Source organism: Lonchura striata, chromosome 6 (assembly GCF_046129695.1).
Source record: "Lonchura striata isolate bLonStr1 chromosome 6, bLonStr1.mat, whole genome shotgun sequence".
NCBI lineage: Eukaryota > Metazoa > Chordata > Aves > Passeriformes > Estrildidae > Lonchura > Lonchura striata.
The window spans coordinates 14,112,040-14,125,818 of record NC_134608.1 but is presented as its reverse complement, the minus strand read 5'-3'; the positions used below and the strand labels follow the sequence as shown (position 1 = coordinate 14,125,818).

General features: G+C 34.6%; 1 protein-coding gene across 4 annotated transcripts in view; it reads left to right on the top strand.

Moving 5' to 3' along the window:
- The window catches only part of PAPOLA (poly(A) polymerase alpha), a 43,557-nt gene that overhangs the window by 8,007 nt on the left and 21,771 nt on the right, over positions 1–13,779 (top strand). For all 4 annotated transcript variants that reach the window (XM_021549691.3, XM_021549690.3, XM_021549689.3 and 1 more), the window contains exons 2-11: positions 605–775; positions 1,369–1,435; positions 2,724–2,805; positions 3,277–3,386; positions 5,349–5,402; positions 8,559–8,670; positions 9,911–10,000; positions 10,095–10,233; positions 11,726–11,798; positions 13,276–13,396. In XM_021549691.3, coding sequence (XP_021405366.1) covers positions 605–775; positions 1,369–1,435; positions 2,724–2,805; positions 3,277–3,386; positions 5,349–5,402; positions 8,559–8,670; positions 9,911–10,000; positions 10,095–10,233; positions 11,726–11,798; positions 13,276–13,396 — 1,019 coding nt within the window. The remainder of the gene's footprint in view (positions 1–604; positions 776–1,368; positions 1,436–2,723; positions 2,806–3,276; positions 3,387–5,348; positions 5,403–8,558; positions 8,671–9,910; positions 10,001–10,094; positions 10,234–11,725; positions 11,799–13,275; positions 13,397–13,779) is intronic.

Genomic DNA, 13,779 nt, shown 5'->3' with positions numbered 1-13,779 from the left:
TGGATTCTTGTCAATTTTCAATTTAGGTGGTTTTTTTATGGATATGAGAAAAGAAATCTTGAGATGATGATGGCAAATAATGGAAGTAAAATTGAAATATTTCTTTGGGTTTTCCACATGTAATAGGTGGTTAGCCTTATGAAAATATTTTTCATTTTGTATGATAGTATATAATAGGTATAAACATGCAGGACTGATCCTACAACAGTATACCAAGGAATGTTATGCTTGCCAAGACTAGGACTTTCACTTTTGCTATCACTATTGCTTGACTTTTTGATATGAAGAGTTCTTTTTACTTTAGGCTTTATGAAAGTGAAGGAATTCAAACTGATACAGCTTTTGCCCTAGTAGAATGAAAAAGAATAATAAATGGGGGAAAAAATTAATACATGTTAAGAGTTGGTGAAAGGTAATTGTAGCGGTGTTCTTAAGAGAACAGATTTAACACAGTGATTCGGGATGAAAATGCTCACACTAGGCTTAACTTCTTTTTTCTTAGTATGTATCTATTGTCTACTCTGAGAAAAAAAAAAAAACAAAGTAACTTTTATTTCGTTTTTGTTTTTTCCTGTCAGTAACTTTATCTAATTGCCTTTATTAGTCCCGTTACAACCCAGGGATCACAAACACAGCAACTACAGAAGCATTATGGCATTACCTCACCCATCAGTTTAGCTGCCCCCAAGGAGTTTGACTGCATGCTTACCCAGAAATTAATCGAAACCCTAAAACCTTATGGCGTATTTGAAGAGGAAGAAGAGCTGCAACGCAGGTGAGTGAGCACTCTGTTTAGTGTCATGTCATGAGGTTCATGTATGACTGTTCAAGACCAAGTGTGTTTATGTTCTTTCAAATGCTTTTTTAAAAACCTAGTGGAATTGTAAACTTCATTTTTCTCAATTAAGAGTAATAGCTCAAAACACAGAGCGGAATTAAAACGGCCTTTAAATTTAAGAGGCTGGTTTGCATCGCTACTTCATTGTAATGGACTTTATACTTTTTTTTCCTTATTAAATTTTCTAGAGGTTTTCTTTTTCCCTTCTCAGTACTGCTTATGACTGTTCTTTTAGATTCATGTGTTAGACAAAGTAAAGTTTCATTTTGAAAATGAGTTGAATTCATGTGTGTATGCCTTGCATGCTTTCATTTTTTGGAGCTTAAATCTCTTGAATGTTTGAGGGATGAAAAATAGTGGGAATGTTGTAGGAGGAACTTTATTTCAGTATATATGTCTGTATAACAAGATCTCTAATTAGGTCTGATTACTCGGGTTGACTTAATGTATAATAATGATCTCAGTTTTTTAAAATAATCTACTAGTTTTGTCTAAGTTTCTAACCTGTCATTCTGCTGTTTTATTAATAGGATTCTAATTTTGGGAAAATTAAATAATTTGGTAAAGGAATGGATACGGGAAATCAGTGAAAGCAAGGTATGGATGTACTTTATATGGGGTTCCCATTATTGTGTTCCTAAGAGTGCTGTAGGAAGATTATTCCAAAATATATTCCTGTAATAATCCCTAAATGGAATGAACCTTAGATTTGGGGATCAAAACAAATACCATCCTTGGGTAGTTTCTTTTGTTTGCCCCTTCATAGTAGGACCTTGTCAAAGAAAGAAACTGATAGATGTAATTTGACTTTTTCTCAAAATTCATGCATATAGCACTGTAGTAATCACAGGCTTAGAGTATTTGCCTTTGTGAAACAGTGCTAGATCTTAAAATGTACTTCCTGCATCTTTGTGGTCTGTGGTCTTTTTCTTTAGTGTGGTTCCTGTAATGTTACTGATAGTGCTGATACTGTTTTTGCTAGGTTATAGTAATTCCTAATCCCAGACATATTCTTTGAGTGGTTATAGACTTGTGTGATTATAGATTCCTTTTTTAGAGGAAATACCTAATTTCTTTAAGCTATTTTGATTTGTATGTATTTGGGATCGTATGTTTTCTGTACACTTCCCTTATGCAATGAGAATTTATATATATGTACAAGATTATGGGCAGGGACAGCCCTGCTATGTGTGTCTTGATCCTTGAAATCAGAATTGTGAGAATATCATGATGCATGTAAGTTTGAATGCTGCTTAAATTAATATCATGTACATTGCAAAATAGAAGTTTTGATTTGTGTTCTGTTGTGTAAACAAACATTCATGTAGGATTTCAGATTGTAGCATTTCATCCTGTTATGAAAGGATAGCCCTCATTGCCTGCAGTACTGTTGAGTCAACAGTTTTTTAAAGACTAGGAACTTTAGTAGATGTATCTGAAAAATTTAAATATTAAATAAATGCCTTTCCCAACCCCAAATTTTTATTTAAAGTCTGTGGTACAAGTGACTCTGAAAGTAATGTAATAAACACTGATACAGTAGGCTGTGTTTTGAATTGCTCTAAATTGGAATCCATCCTCTATTTCTGTGATGGTGTCAGTCTAAAATGCCTGAGTGGTAAGCAAAATGTTTGATCTCTGTAATATTATAAAGCTGTTGCACCTGAAGTGTAAAATTGGTGCAACAATTACTAGGTTTGAGGTGGTAATGTGTAATGTAGTTGAAATGTTATAAATGATCCAAGTGGAAAAGGTATCTCAGTCTTTTCTGTAAATACTGAGATTATTTCAGTTTGTGCAATATTTTTCCTCTTGTTTGAAAATAAATGGTTTATGTTGTTGTAAATTGTTAAGGTGAAATAACCATTTTTTTTGCTCCATTTAGAATCTTCCGCAATCGGTCATAGAAAACGTTGGAGGAAAAATTTTTACATTTGGATCCTACAGATTAGGGGTTCATACAAAAGGTAACATTTCCTTTTGTGATAAAAATCCACGTGTTTGAGCTAGTGATTTATCTTGCTGTATTTTGAGGTGGTGGTAGGTTTCTAAATTTTTTTTTGTTAACCATCTATAGTCTTCATTCTAAATAAAAGAAATAGATTCCTATATTATGTTTTCACCATGGATTGCAAAACAGTCAAAAAATTTGGAACTTATTTAAAGACAGAGGAAGTTGTATACTTGAATTTTCATGTTTTGTGCTTTAAAGATTGCAACTGTTTCACAATTGAAGCAAGAGTGTATGTATGTGTTCTGTATGTTTAATGGCCATGAATTTTTTTCATTCTGTTTGATTTAGTATTTCAAAAAAACACCATTCCAAATGATGAGAAACTAAATTTTACTGCTTAATTATTAATAAAAGTATGTCTATTGCTGGCATTCCATGCATGTGAAATATTGTGTAATATACTTCTGCTAATTAACAATTTCAGGTGCTGATATTGATGCCCTGTGTGTTGCACCAAGACATGTTGAAAGAAGTGATTTTTTCACATCATTTTATGAAAAGTTAAAACAACAAGAAGAAGTGAGAGATCTGAGGGTACGTGAAACACCTGATACAGCTTGCTGACCTGAGGATTAGGAGAATTCTGTAGTGAAATATGTTGCATTAAATAAGTAAATATAGCTTCACTGTTAAGACTTTTTCTAAGAGTTTTTGTAAACCTGCAGTAAAGCCTATCATGAGAATTGAAATAAATAGAGGTTCTTCTGAATTTTCTCTGCTCTCACTTAATAGATGTACTCAAAACTTTGAATGGTAGAATGATCTCCTAGCATGTGTGTTAGTATGGCAAAATTTCTGCTTACGCTCTAGAAGCAGGCAGACACAAATGTAAATGTTAGTTTGACAAGGTTCAGGACCAAACTTGTTTGGTTTTAATGGCTTTATGCTGCTTTTTTATAACTTCGTGCTTACATAAACAAATTGTGGTTGATATTAACTAAACCTTTTATATTGGCTGCCAACTGTTCATTTGAAAAGGGAAGCTATATTTTTAGTGTCTTGTTACTAAATGCTTGTGTTACATGATTTTTAGCTTCTAAAGATGATTTCCCTTACAGTAGTGGAAGACCATACCAATACAATATTTTGTTTCTGTTATACCTCAGTGTCACACCTTCCCAAGTCAGCTGCTGGGAGCTTTAATCTTGATATTTTTAATCTTGAAATTTTCTCTGCTCCAGTTGTTTTTTTTTTTTTTTTTTTTTTTTTTTTTTTTAATGAAGATAGCTGCTGGCAAGTCTGTGTGGTTTAGTCCTGCTTTTGTAAAATAAATGGAACTGACTCTCCAGCATTCTTCCAATCTATGCACCCTGTAGTTGGTAACTACCAGGGTAGTGCAAACATCTAGTGGTAACACTGTATGCGCTGAAACAACTGTTTTCAGCTCTTTATCTGAACACATTCAGTAATCTTTAAATTGACATGCTATATTTGAGAGGATTCAGATTTTCAGACTTCCATTAAACTTTGCTGTAAACTCTTAACTCCAGGTAATGTAGTTGATTTAGCAGCAAGGTATGTACGGCATTCAGTGTAGTACTGTAGTGATACAAATAACCTTTATGTCAGGGTGTCTAATAATTTTAAATAATTCCAGCTAGTATTGCAAGTTTGTACATCTCTATCTTTAGAGGAACATAAGCTTTCTTAGTGGTTGCTGTAGTGAGTATGAGATGCTTGTAAATTTGATTTTTGCTTAGGATCGATCCATCCTGCCAGCTAGTAACGTTAAGATAACCTTAACTAAGGCTTAAGCACAGACAGTAGTGTTGTCTCCTCCTCTTAGTAAGAACTGAAATACTTGTGGAAGTTTATCCTCCAGCAGTTCAGAGTATTTCTTATTTAGATGTAGGCAGCGTTCTTTGCTTTTCAATGTGCTGCAGATGTGCATTTAGTTCAGATGCTCAGTTCAGGAAAATGATACTCATAGCTAATTCCAGAATAGATGTGAAGTTCCATTGTGATAATTGTTAATCAAAACACCATTATTGGTCAAAACATTTGTTATTGACCAAATCTTAAAACATGCTCTACCTCTGGAGACTGGTGACTTGCAACTGCTTTAGGTGATATCAGGCTGCATAGTTATACAGTCTTCCTTTCATTTCTTATACCAACTGTAGAAGCAGAAACAATAGGCCTTTTAGAGCAGGAATCTTCATAGTTTGGACTTGGAATACTTAGAAATATGTGTAGGGAGTAAACAGTCATGTCTTGTGTGTAGGGAGAAGAGGGTTGAGCCTTGAGGTAACACCATCAGAACTGGTTGGTACAAGTTTGGATCATTATTAATATCTAGAGAGCTGCTGCACGTAGTAGGTAGTGCTTACTGCATAAGTTGTCAGTGGCGGAGAAAGACATTGCTGACAAAAATCAACCTGAAAACAGAAAAGCATTGATATAAATAGCATTTCATTATGATTGTCTAGACCTGGTAGCTATTGTTTATAAATGTTCTCTATACTGAAAATAAAATGCACCTTTTTTCCTCCCCAGGCTGTTGAAGAAGCTTTTGTCCCAGTTATTAAACTTTGTTTTGATGGAATAGAGGTAAAGATCCTATTTTAATTTGTTTTGGTAGAGTGTGGTTAAAACAAAGTTTTTAAGATCTTAATAAGTCATTATTTAGTAATAGAAATGCTGTTAAAATGACTCTCAGAAGTCCATACGTAAGATTTTGTCAACAGTCCTTGGTTGTGTAATTTGAAGTGGAAATTTTAGACCGAAACAAGTTTTTCTTGATGGACTTAAAGCTGCGTGCAGAATATCTCCCTGTTCTTTTTTTTTTTTGGCCCTGCTACTCTTTTCTACTGATTAGTTTACTGACCTGTAGAGTATCAGTATAGGCATTATTTAGGCTTCACATTTAATAAAAATTATATTTGTACATAATGTGGCTTTAGATTTTTTTTGACTGCTAATGATTAACTGTCCAAACATTAAAGATTTACTTCTTTATCTTACATTATAGAAAGTTGTGGTCTTTAGTTATCAAAAGTGTACTACTGAAGGCAGGCTGGGTATTTCTTTTGTCCTGATCTCTTAACATATCTGTAAACATGTGACCAAAACAATGGTTTTAGTAGTTGTAGCCTGATGGAGCAGCTGTCTTGGAGAACTGAACTTGCTTAATTTGATTTTTGCTAAGGAAACAGGAATGGTGATTTCAAAAGATAATCTTGTTTATTCTTGTCAGACTGTTACATAGTCAAACTGTCATCTTCTGATGACAAGACAAAAACATACAAACTTTATACACACAGTTAATGAGACTTACCTTTGGATTATGTCAACCAGCAAGTGGTGGGTACAAGGTTAGTTTACAGAGCAGAAATAATTCCTATACTAATTTTCTGGTAAATGACATGGTGTAGTATTGTACACAAGATTGGCAATTTCATGTCTCCCAGTCTGTGAATTTGTATCTGTTAGCCATTTTATACAGTCCATATGTAGCTGGGTATTAAGGAACATTTTTCTGGACAATCTGTTTGCTGTTTACATAGCTTAGGTATTCATTCTAGAAGTTGAAACTTGCCATAGTTATCTTCTGGTCAGTTTGGTTTTTGTATATTGTTTCTTTCTCCTCCAGTCATCCAAGCTGGAGTTGTCTCTCCTTTTTAAAAAATGGAATTTGAAATACAAGACCAAATAGAGAAAGAAAGAGAACTGTTTCCTCTAAAAGTAACATCTTGTTCCAGTATAGTAATTTGTGATGGGCTTTGATGGGGCTTAGTTTTATTATTGAAACTTAACTCATGTTGCTGACAGTGCATGCGAGTTCTTTTTATTGTGTCATAAGCACACTCTTTGTATATACCAGTGTTGGTGGGCCATAGTTTCTGATAGTTGTGTTTGTGCCCAGCTATGCCAGTATTAAAAGATTTTAATTTTCCTTTTGCTAACCCAGGCAAAGCATGCCAGAAGGTATAACTGAAGAAAAGAACTTTAGTTTTGTGGTGACCCTGTTATTAAAACTTTAAAAAAATTCTGACAATAAGTTTTTATGTGCCAATTTTATGTTCTTGTTTAAAATTTAACATCCTTAATTTTTTTTCTTTTTCCTGTAGAGTACTTTGTATTTGATTGCCAGTACCTGTCCCCCAGTTACATAAGACACACTGTTAATTTCTTTATTTGAAAATAAATGTCAATGATCTTTGAATCTCTGATCTGGAGATCAGAGCAGAATTTCAAGCTGAAGTTAATTTTGAACTTGTTTCATATTGAGAAGTAGTACTTTTGACTCAAGTAGTAACTTCTGTGTGTAATACAGACTTGTTGATAAGATCAGCTATTAAGGACTTTGGAATATAAAAGGCACTGAATACTTTGGAAATAGTTTTCTGTGGAGAAGGGCTTCATAGTTTAAAACAGATGGATTAAAAGTTTTAAGTACGTACAAAAAGTCTTTAGGGTGTCTTCAGCTTCACTTTAACTGAAATAATTTTAATGTAATTAAACTAGTTTAATCTAAACTAGTTTAGTTCTTGGTGCAATAGTATTTGATATTTCATCGTCTTGTAGGTCAAGTGATAACCGCTTTGGTTAAAAGCCTCATTTGGTGAAGTGCCTTTGTTTCCTTGCAGACATTCTGCTGATAGGCACTTGATATTCTCATCAACTGACTGATGAAAAGGCAAACTGACTTCTGCACTCTGCAGTGTTCTTGTGTGCAGGGCAATGTAAAACTAACTCAGTGCTGAATAGTGTTTTAGATGTTCTTGGCCTAGAAAAACTGTTATGTTTAAGTATTGCAGAAGTAATAGCAAAGGAATTGGATGTACTTTGAAAATGTATATGCTTACTAAGCAGCTGAATTTTCAAACGTTTTCTGTAATCAGGTATGTAGACTCTTCATAGATACTGGTCTTACATAGAAGCAACTAAGTTACACGTGTGCTTTACAGGGGATGGGAAAGGTATCCTACTCTTTCTGTAATTCCATGGTAATTTTCATGGAATCATAGACTATGCTGGGTTGGAAGGCACCCATCAGGATCATCAAACTCCAGCTGCTAGCCCTGTGCAGGACATCCCAAGAGTTACAACCTGAGCCTGAGAGGGTTTTCTAAATGCTTCTTGAGCTCTGTTAGGCTTGGGGCTGGGATTACTGACCTGGGGAGCCTGTTGCAGCTCCCAACCACCCTCTGGGTGAAAAAGCTTTCTCTGATATGTAATCTCCCCTGGCTCAGTCTTACGCTGTTTCCTTGAGTCCTGTTACTGGTTAGGAGAGTGAAGAGACCTGTACCTGGCTCTTTGTCTTCATCAGATCCTCATGAGGGGATGCAATGGGGACTTGCCTCAGTCTTCTGTAGAATTCTTCTCTAGAATATTTAGGCTAAAACCAGGATTTATGTTTTTATGGTGTATTCTGATGTTGGTAGGCTTTTGTATTCTGGACCTAGAAGTGATGCTTGTTTTCAAATGACTTTATTTACACTGGCAGTCATCATAGTTTTTGTGTGTGTGCTGGTTGTATATTAATCTACACGGGTATTTTATCCTCTTGGAAAAGGAGCTGTAAGATGGATGAAGCATCTGAGAGTGTTTAAGTGTCTGTGAAGGATGTTAGTATGTATTTTTTAAAAGGATTCTTTGTACTACAACACTACTACTATTAATAAACTTGATGAAAATGACTTGCAGAATCCTACAGAAGGAAGAACAGTTTTCTAATGTCTTACCTCTTTTTTTGTTCTTAAGATTGATATTTTGTTTGCAAGATTAGCACTGCAAACTATTCCTGAGGACTTAGATCTACGAGACGACAGCCTACTTAAAAATTTAGACATTAGATGCATACGAAGTCTTAATGGTATGTATGTACTGAATGTATCAACTTGTCTAATCTTTAAATAACTATGCTAAATTCTTTGATACAGTAGTTGTGGATTTGACTGAAAATACAGCAACTTCATATCTGGAAATAAAGTTATTGCCAGTTTTGTATACCTTTCTGGAGAGAAGGGCTGTTGCTTGTTGGCCAGACTGTTTATGATTTTTTTTTTTCTTATTTGGTTGGTATATGGTTCTAGAAATTAATGGGACATGCAAGACTTTTGTGTAGAGTATTACCTATTTTTATAAAAAAAGATGTGTTTTTTTTTAATTTATGTGTGCATAAACATGCACGAAATTGCATTAGTGATAAATTGGAGATATCCAAATGGTGTCAATTTGGGGTCAGTTCTTTAGCAGCTTACTAGCTTGTGTAGCCCTTAACTTCTCTATAATACCTTCGTTAAAAAAATGGTTATTTATGTACAGGATGGTAGGAGCATGGCTTGATGGGGACGAGGAGTATGTTTGCATATGAGGAGCACTGATTGTTGTTACAAGCTAAAAGTTTCATAATTTGATGTCATCACAGCCACTTAAACTGTTTTGTGAAATTCCCATCTTGTGAAATCTCTAGAATTTGTAGTTGCCTCTTACTTTAAAAATAGTCTTAGATAATACTATTTTCTTCCAAACAGCTCTCTGCAACTACTTAGTGACAATGAAGTACTACTTCTGCTTTATTATAAATCCCCTCAAATCAAGCAGTTAATATTGCCATCTATTACAGTCTGAAAATATGCCATCAAAGTAGCAGTACAGCTAGTATGCTTTAAGAACTATTCTTTTTAGCCTGTTCTTAAAAATTCAAAACTTTGACCTATGGCTGGTAGGTTTTCTGTAGGTTCACAAAGACTTAGACCTTTTTTAATTTGCCTGGCCATTCCATGAGATACTGCATCTATTAATGTAACAGCAGAACTTGTTTGTTCTTTCCACAGCTTATATGTCATTAATAACAAAAAAATCAAGTAGCAGTCCAAATCTGTAGTCATGTGCTCATGAATTAGCTACCTGAGTGTTGCCAAAAAACACTAAAAATGAGAAAAGGCACCTGAAAATATGTGAACCTTTCTAATTCAAAACAGAATTGATCATAATATGAAATGAGTTTCCAGTGTACTTGTCTAAAAAGTTTGTTAGTGCTGACGTTGGGGGAGGATAAGCAAGCAAAAAACTTCAGAAGCAGCAACTGTAATTAATTCTTTCTTTTGCAGGTTGCCGGGTAACCGATGAAATTCTGCATCTAGTACCAAACATTGACAACTTCAGGTTAACACTGAGAGCTATCAAATTGTGGGCAAAACGTAAGCAGTTATATACCAAAATTTGTGAGGTTTTCACTACGTCTTCTGGTTACTGACACGTCTCTCTTTTTGTCTCTTTCTTCTTGATCCACAGGCCACAACATCTATTCCAATATACTAGGTTTCCTTGGCGGTGTTTCCTGGGCTATGCTAGTAGCAAGAACTTGCCAGCTTTATCCAAATGCAATAGCATCAACTCTTGTACATAAATTTTTCTTGGTATTTTCTAAATGGTATGTTTTTTTTGGTTTTTTTTTTGTTTTGTTTTGTTTTTTTTTTGGTTTCTTTTTAATTTAGATTAAACTAAAATAAAATTGTTTGTAGACACTAAATTTTAGTCCTGTTTTTATGGTACTATTTTCAGCTGTGACCAGATTAAGTTAGAAGCATTGTTCTTGCCACCAGAAATTGTCAGCTTAGTTTTTCAGTAAGTCATCCAACATGTCTTGTTTTTAAAGCACCCAAAACAAAGCCACCCGTTCTTAATTAAAATTTTCTCAAGTATTTTTTGTAATTCAACAATACTCTTCAGATAAAATACTTATATAGTACAAAATGATAGCATATACCCAAAATTTGAAGTCCTTTAACATTCAGATAGTGTGATAATGGATAAAGGAGATACCTGGTTTAGGCACATAGCTTAAATGCAATTAAATGACAAAAATGTAAGTTTAATCCTTTCAGTATAGAGTGGTAGGTGTTTCAGAATTATATGCCATTTCATACTCTTGAGTTAGTTAGCTCAGAAACATGGTTTGAATAACTCTGATGGGAACATTCCAAGTAAATTTAGAAAAAATGGGACAAAAGTGAACTTTGTAGATTACAAATTAATACTGCTTTTCTTGAAAGTCCGTATTTGGATTATTATATATTTGGAAAGTCTAGATTTAGATACTCTTCATGAGACACTGACAGACTTTAAGAATCACTTGCCAAGGTGTTGCTTTCCTCCAAGTATAGTGTCTTAATGTGAAGATAATTTGCACACTTTCACTGTCTGGCATTCATAGGCTTTATAGCCTTCTTGAGGTACATAGTGTTTAGTCATATTTTACCACACTAAGGTAATGAAGGGGAATTGGTTGCAGTCTCTGTTTAATGTGTTTCTTGGAGTTCTCTCCAGTTTGTACATGCATAGCATAGGAGCATAATGTACAAATTCCAAGAGATAACTGACTTCTGCTCTTTATGGGAAGGTAATGCTTATTCAGCGGGTAAGATGACTTGAAGAACAAGTGTTACTTCTTAGTGTTTAATTCAGCAAGGTTTCTTTCTTGATTATAATGTTCTTTAATGCATATGGTTTGTAACTATGCTATATGCTGTAACTGTGCTGGCTGTTTGTTCTGTAGTTTGTCCATGAAACAGCTAGCTTGAAGATGGACCCAATGTCAATCTTCACAGAGGAATTTATCTTTGATTAGTATATTTCAGGAAGAATTTAGAGGAGTTTAAATTAGTTATCTAACCGGTGGTTATAAATCTTGAAGACTACAGAAAATGCTTTGTCCTGATGCCCTGGAGAAGCTAACTGCAGTTGTGTTGTAATTCAGCAATACGACTTATTTAAACAACCCCAGTTAGACCAGCCTGGTTGTGAGGAAATGGTGCTTTATTTTGAGAGCGGATTTAAGGTGGATCACATTCAAACGTGCTTTTTGTATATCATACGTGGTTGTATCCAGTAGTCTTATTCAGTGCTACAATCTTTTTGAACAGGGAATGGCCAAATCCAGTGCTATTGAAACAGCCAGAAGAATGCAATCTTAATTTGCCTGTATGGGACCCAAGGGTTAGTGTGTTATTTTTTCCCCTCTAAGTCACACTGTACAATAAATTCAATTGCTTAAAAAATTCTAGGTGAACTTCATTTTGGGTTTATTGAATGTAATGTTGTGGTGTTATGTCTTCATAAGTAACCTCTAATTCTCCTGAGTGTATAACAAAGTTACCCTAATTTTCCAAATTGACTGCTTGAAGCACACTTGCTAAACAATGTACTTTTTCTCCCTATTTTTTGCAGTAAGTGATCTTAATAAAAATTCAGCATAAATATGTCTTAAAGTGATGCATTTTTGGAAAATTGCTAATCTTAAAATAGTTTCCTTATTATTTAAAACCTGTTACTTTTGCAAGTATATTGAGTTCACTTCAGTACAAGTTACAGCTAGATAGGCTTGGTTCCATATAGTTGTAATAAAGTGTCTTTTCATCTTGCACCTAAGAAGATCATAACTTGAAGTCTTTTAGTTGTTCTGTTTATTTTTTATAATACTTGATCTCCATATTTGTTGCATTTAAATTAAGGACATTGGACATGTTTGTCCTTCAGGCAATCAGTGAAACAGCTTGCAGCAGATGCAGGGCTCCCGTTGTGAGCTTTCAGTAAGACATAGTATGCGTGTGCTCAATGCTGTTTTGTCAATCATAGTATTCAACTAATCTTTATTTTGATGAATAGTGTAAGCATCAGAGATTGAGTTGTACTCCCTTTTGTACTTCAAATCTGTTTTTTCTGATTGACAAAAGTTCACAAGTTCACATTTAAATATGTGAAGTGCTTGAAGACATGTTCTTGAATCTGTTATTCCTGGAAAAGGAGGTTTGAGGTCAGTGTCTGCCGGGAACTGTTGTAGTAACTAATGAAAGGGGACTAAAGTAATGGCAGGGGTTTATCCTTTATTTACCTTCTACAAGATTGTTGCCCTAATAATATTTTAATGTACTTTTGTGTGTATGTTGTGTTCTTTCTTTTTTTGTTACCCTGTCTGCTGTTAAATAAAAGTACGTTAATGCAAGTGATGCTTCTGTCAGGTTCCATAGAGCCTCTTTTCTTAAAATGGCTCTTAGTTTTCAGTAGTGTTACAGAAATAAAGTATAAAATACCTTTCACAAGGTCCGAAGACAATCATTCTGCAGAAGGTGCTCATATGAGGTGATGAGTTGTCCTTGGTTTCATCTGATCACAAACTAATTCCTATTAAAGAGGAAAATTGTTCTGTTTGGTTGGCATTTCTGGATTTAGAAATGCCTGCAACTTAATCTTGATGTGCTGACAGGTTACAGCCCTCCCACATCACTGTCTTTCAGAACAATGTCCTTTGTGAAAGCATTATTCATGTTTTCTAAACTTTCTCTCTGTACTCTTGGTCTGCAAACAAACTAGGGTCTCTTAGAACTTAAGACTTGGTTGTAGTAAAGGGAGAAATCCAAATTTGTTAACTGATGTGTATGCTTGAAGAAAACTGATTGGCTGTTGTTATATGTAGGTAAACCCCAGTGATAGGTACCATCTTATGCCTATAATTACACCAGCATACCCACAGCAGAACTCTACGTACAATGTGTCCGTTTCCACACGGATGGTCATGGTTGAGGAATTTAAACAAGGTAAGTATTATCTTATGCTCTCTATATAGATGTTTTCAGACAGATTTAAAATAGTTTTACTGCGGGTATGCTTTGAAAGGGGGAGGTCGGTGGACGTTAAAAAGCTTATTGAGAGACTGTTTTGAGGGAATTAGAACTTGGCCTATTATGCTTAATGTTGCATAACACTTCAAACTTAGTAGATTCTTCTGCAGGTCTTCACTCTTTGAGGGTAATGAAAGAGGAAGCCTTTTGTTGTAAAAATTAGAACTAATGGTATGATAACTTCATTTTAGTGGCTTAGACTGCTTCTTGTTACATGAAGGATTAGCAATAGTTCCATTTGATGTCTGTTTCTAGGCCTAATATAAGTCAATAGACTTTCTTGAAGATGAGTCCTCCAG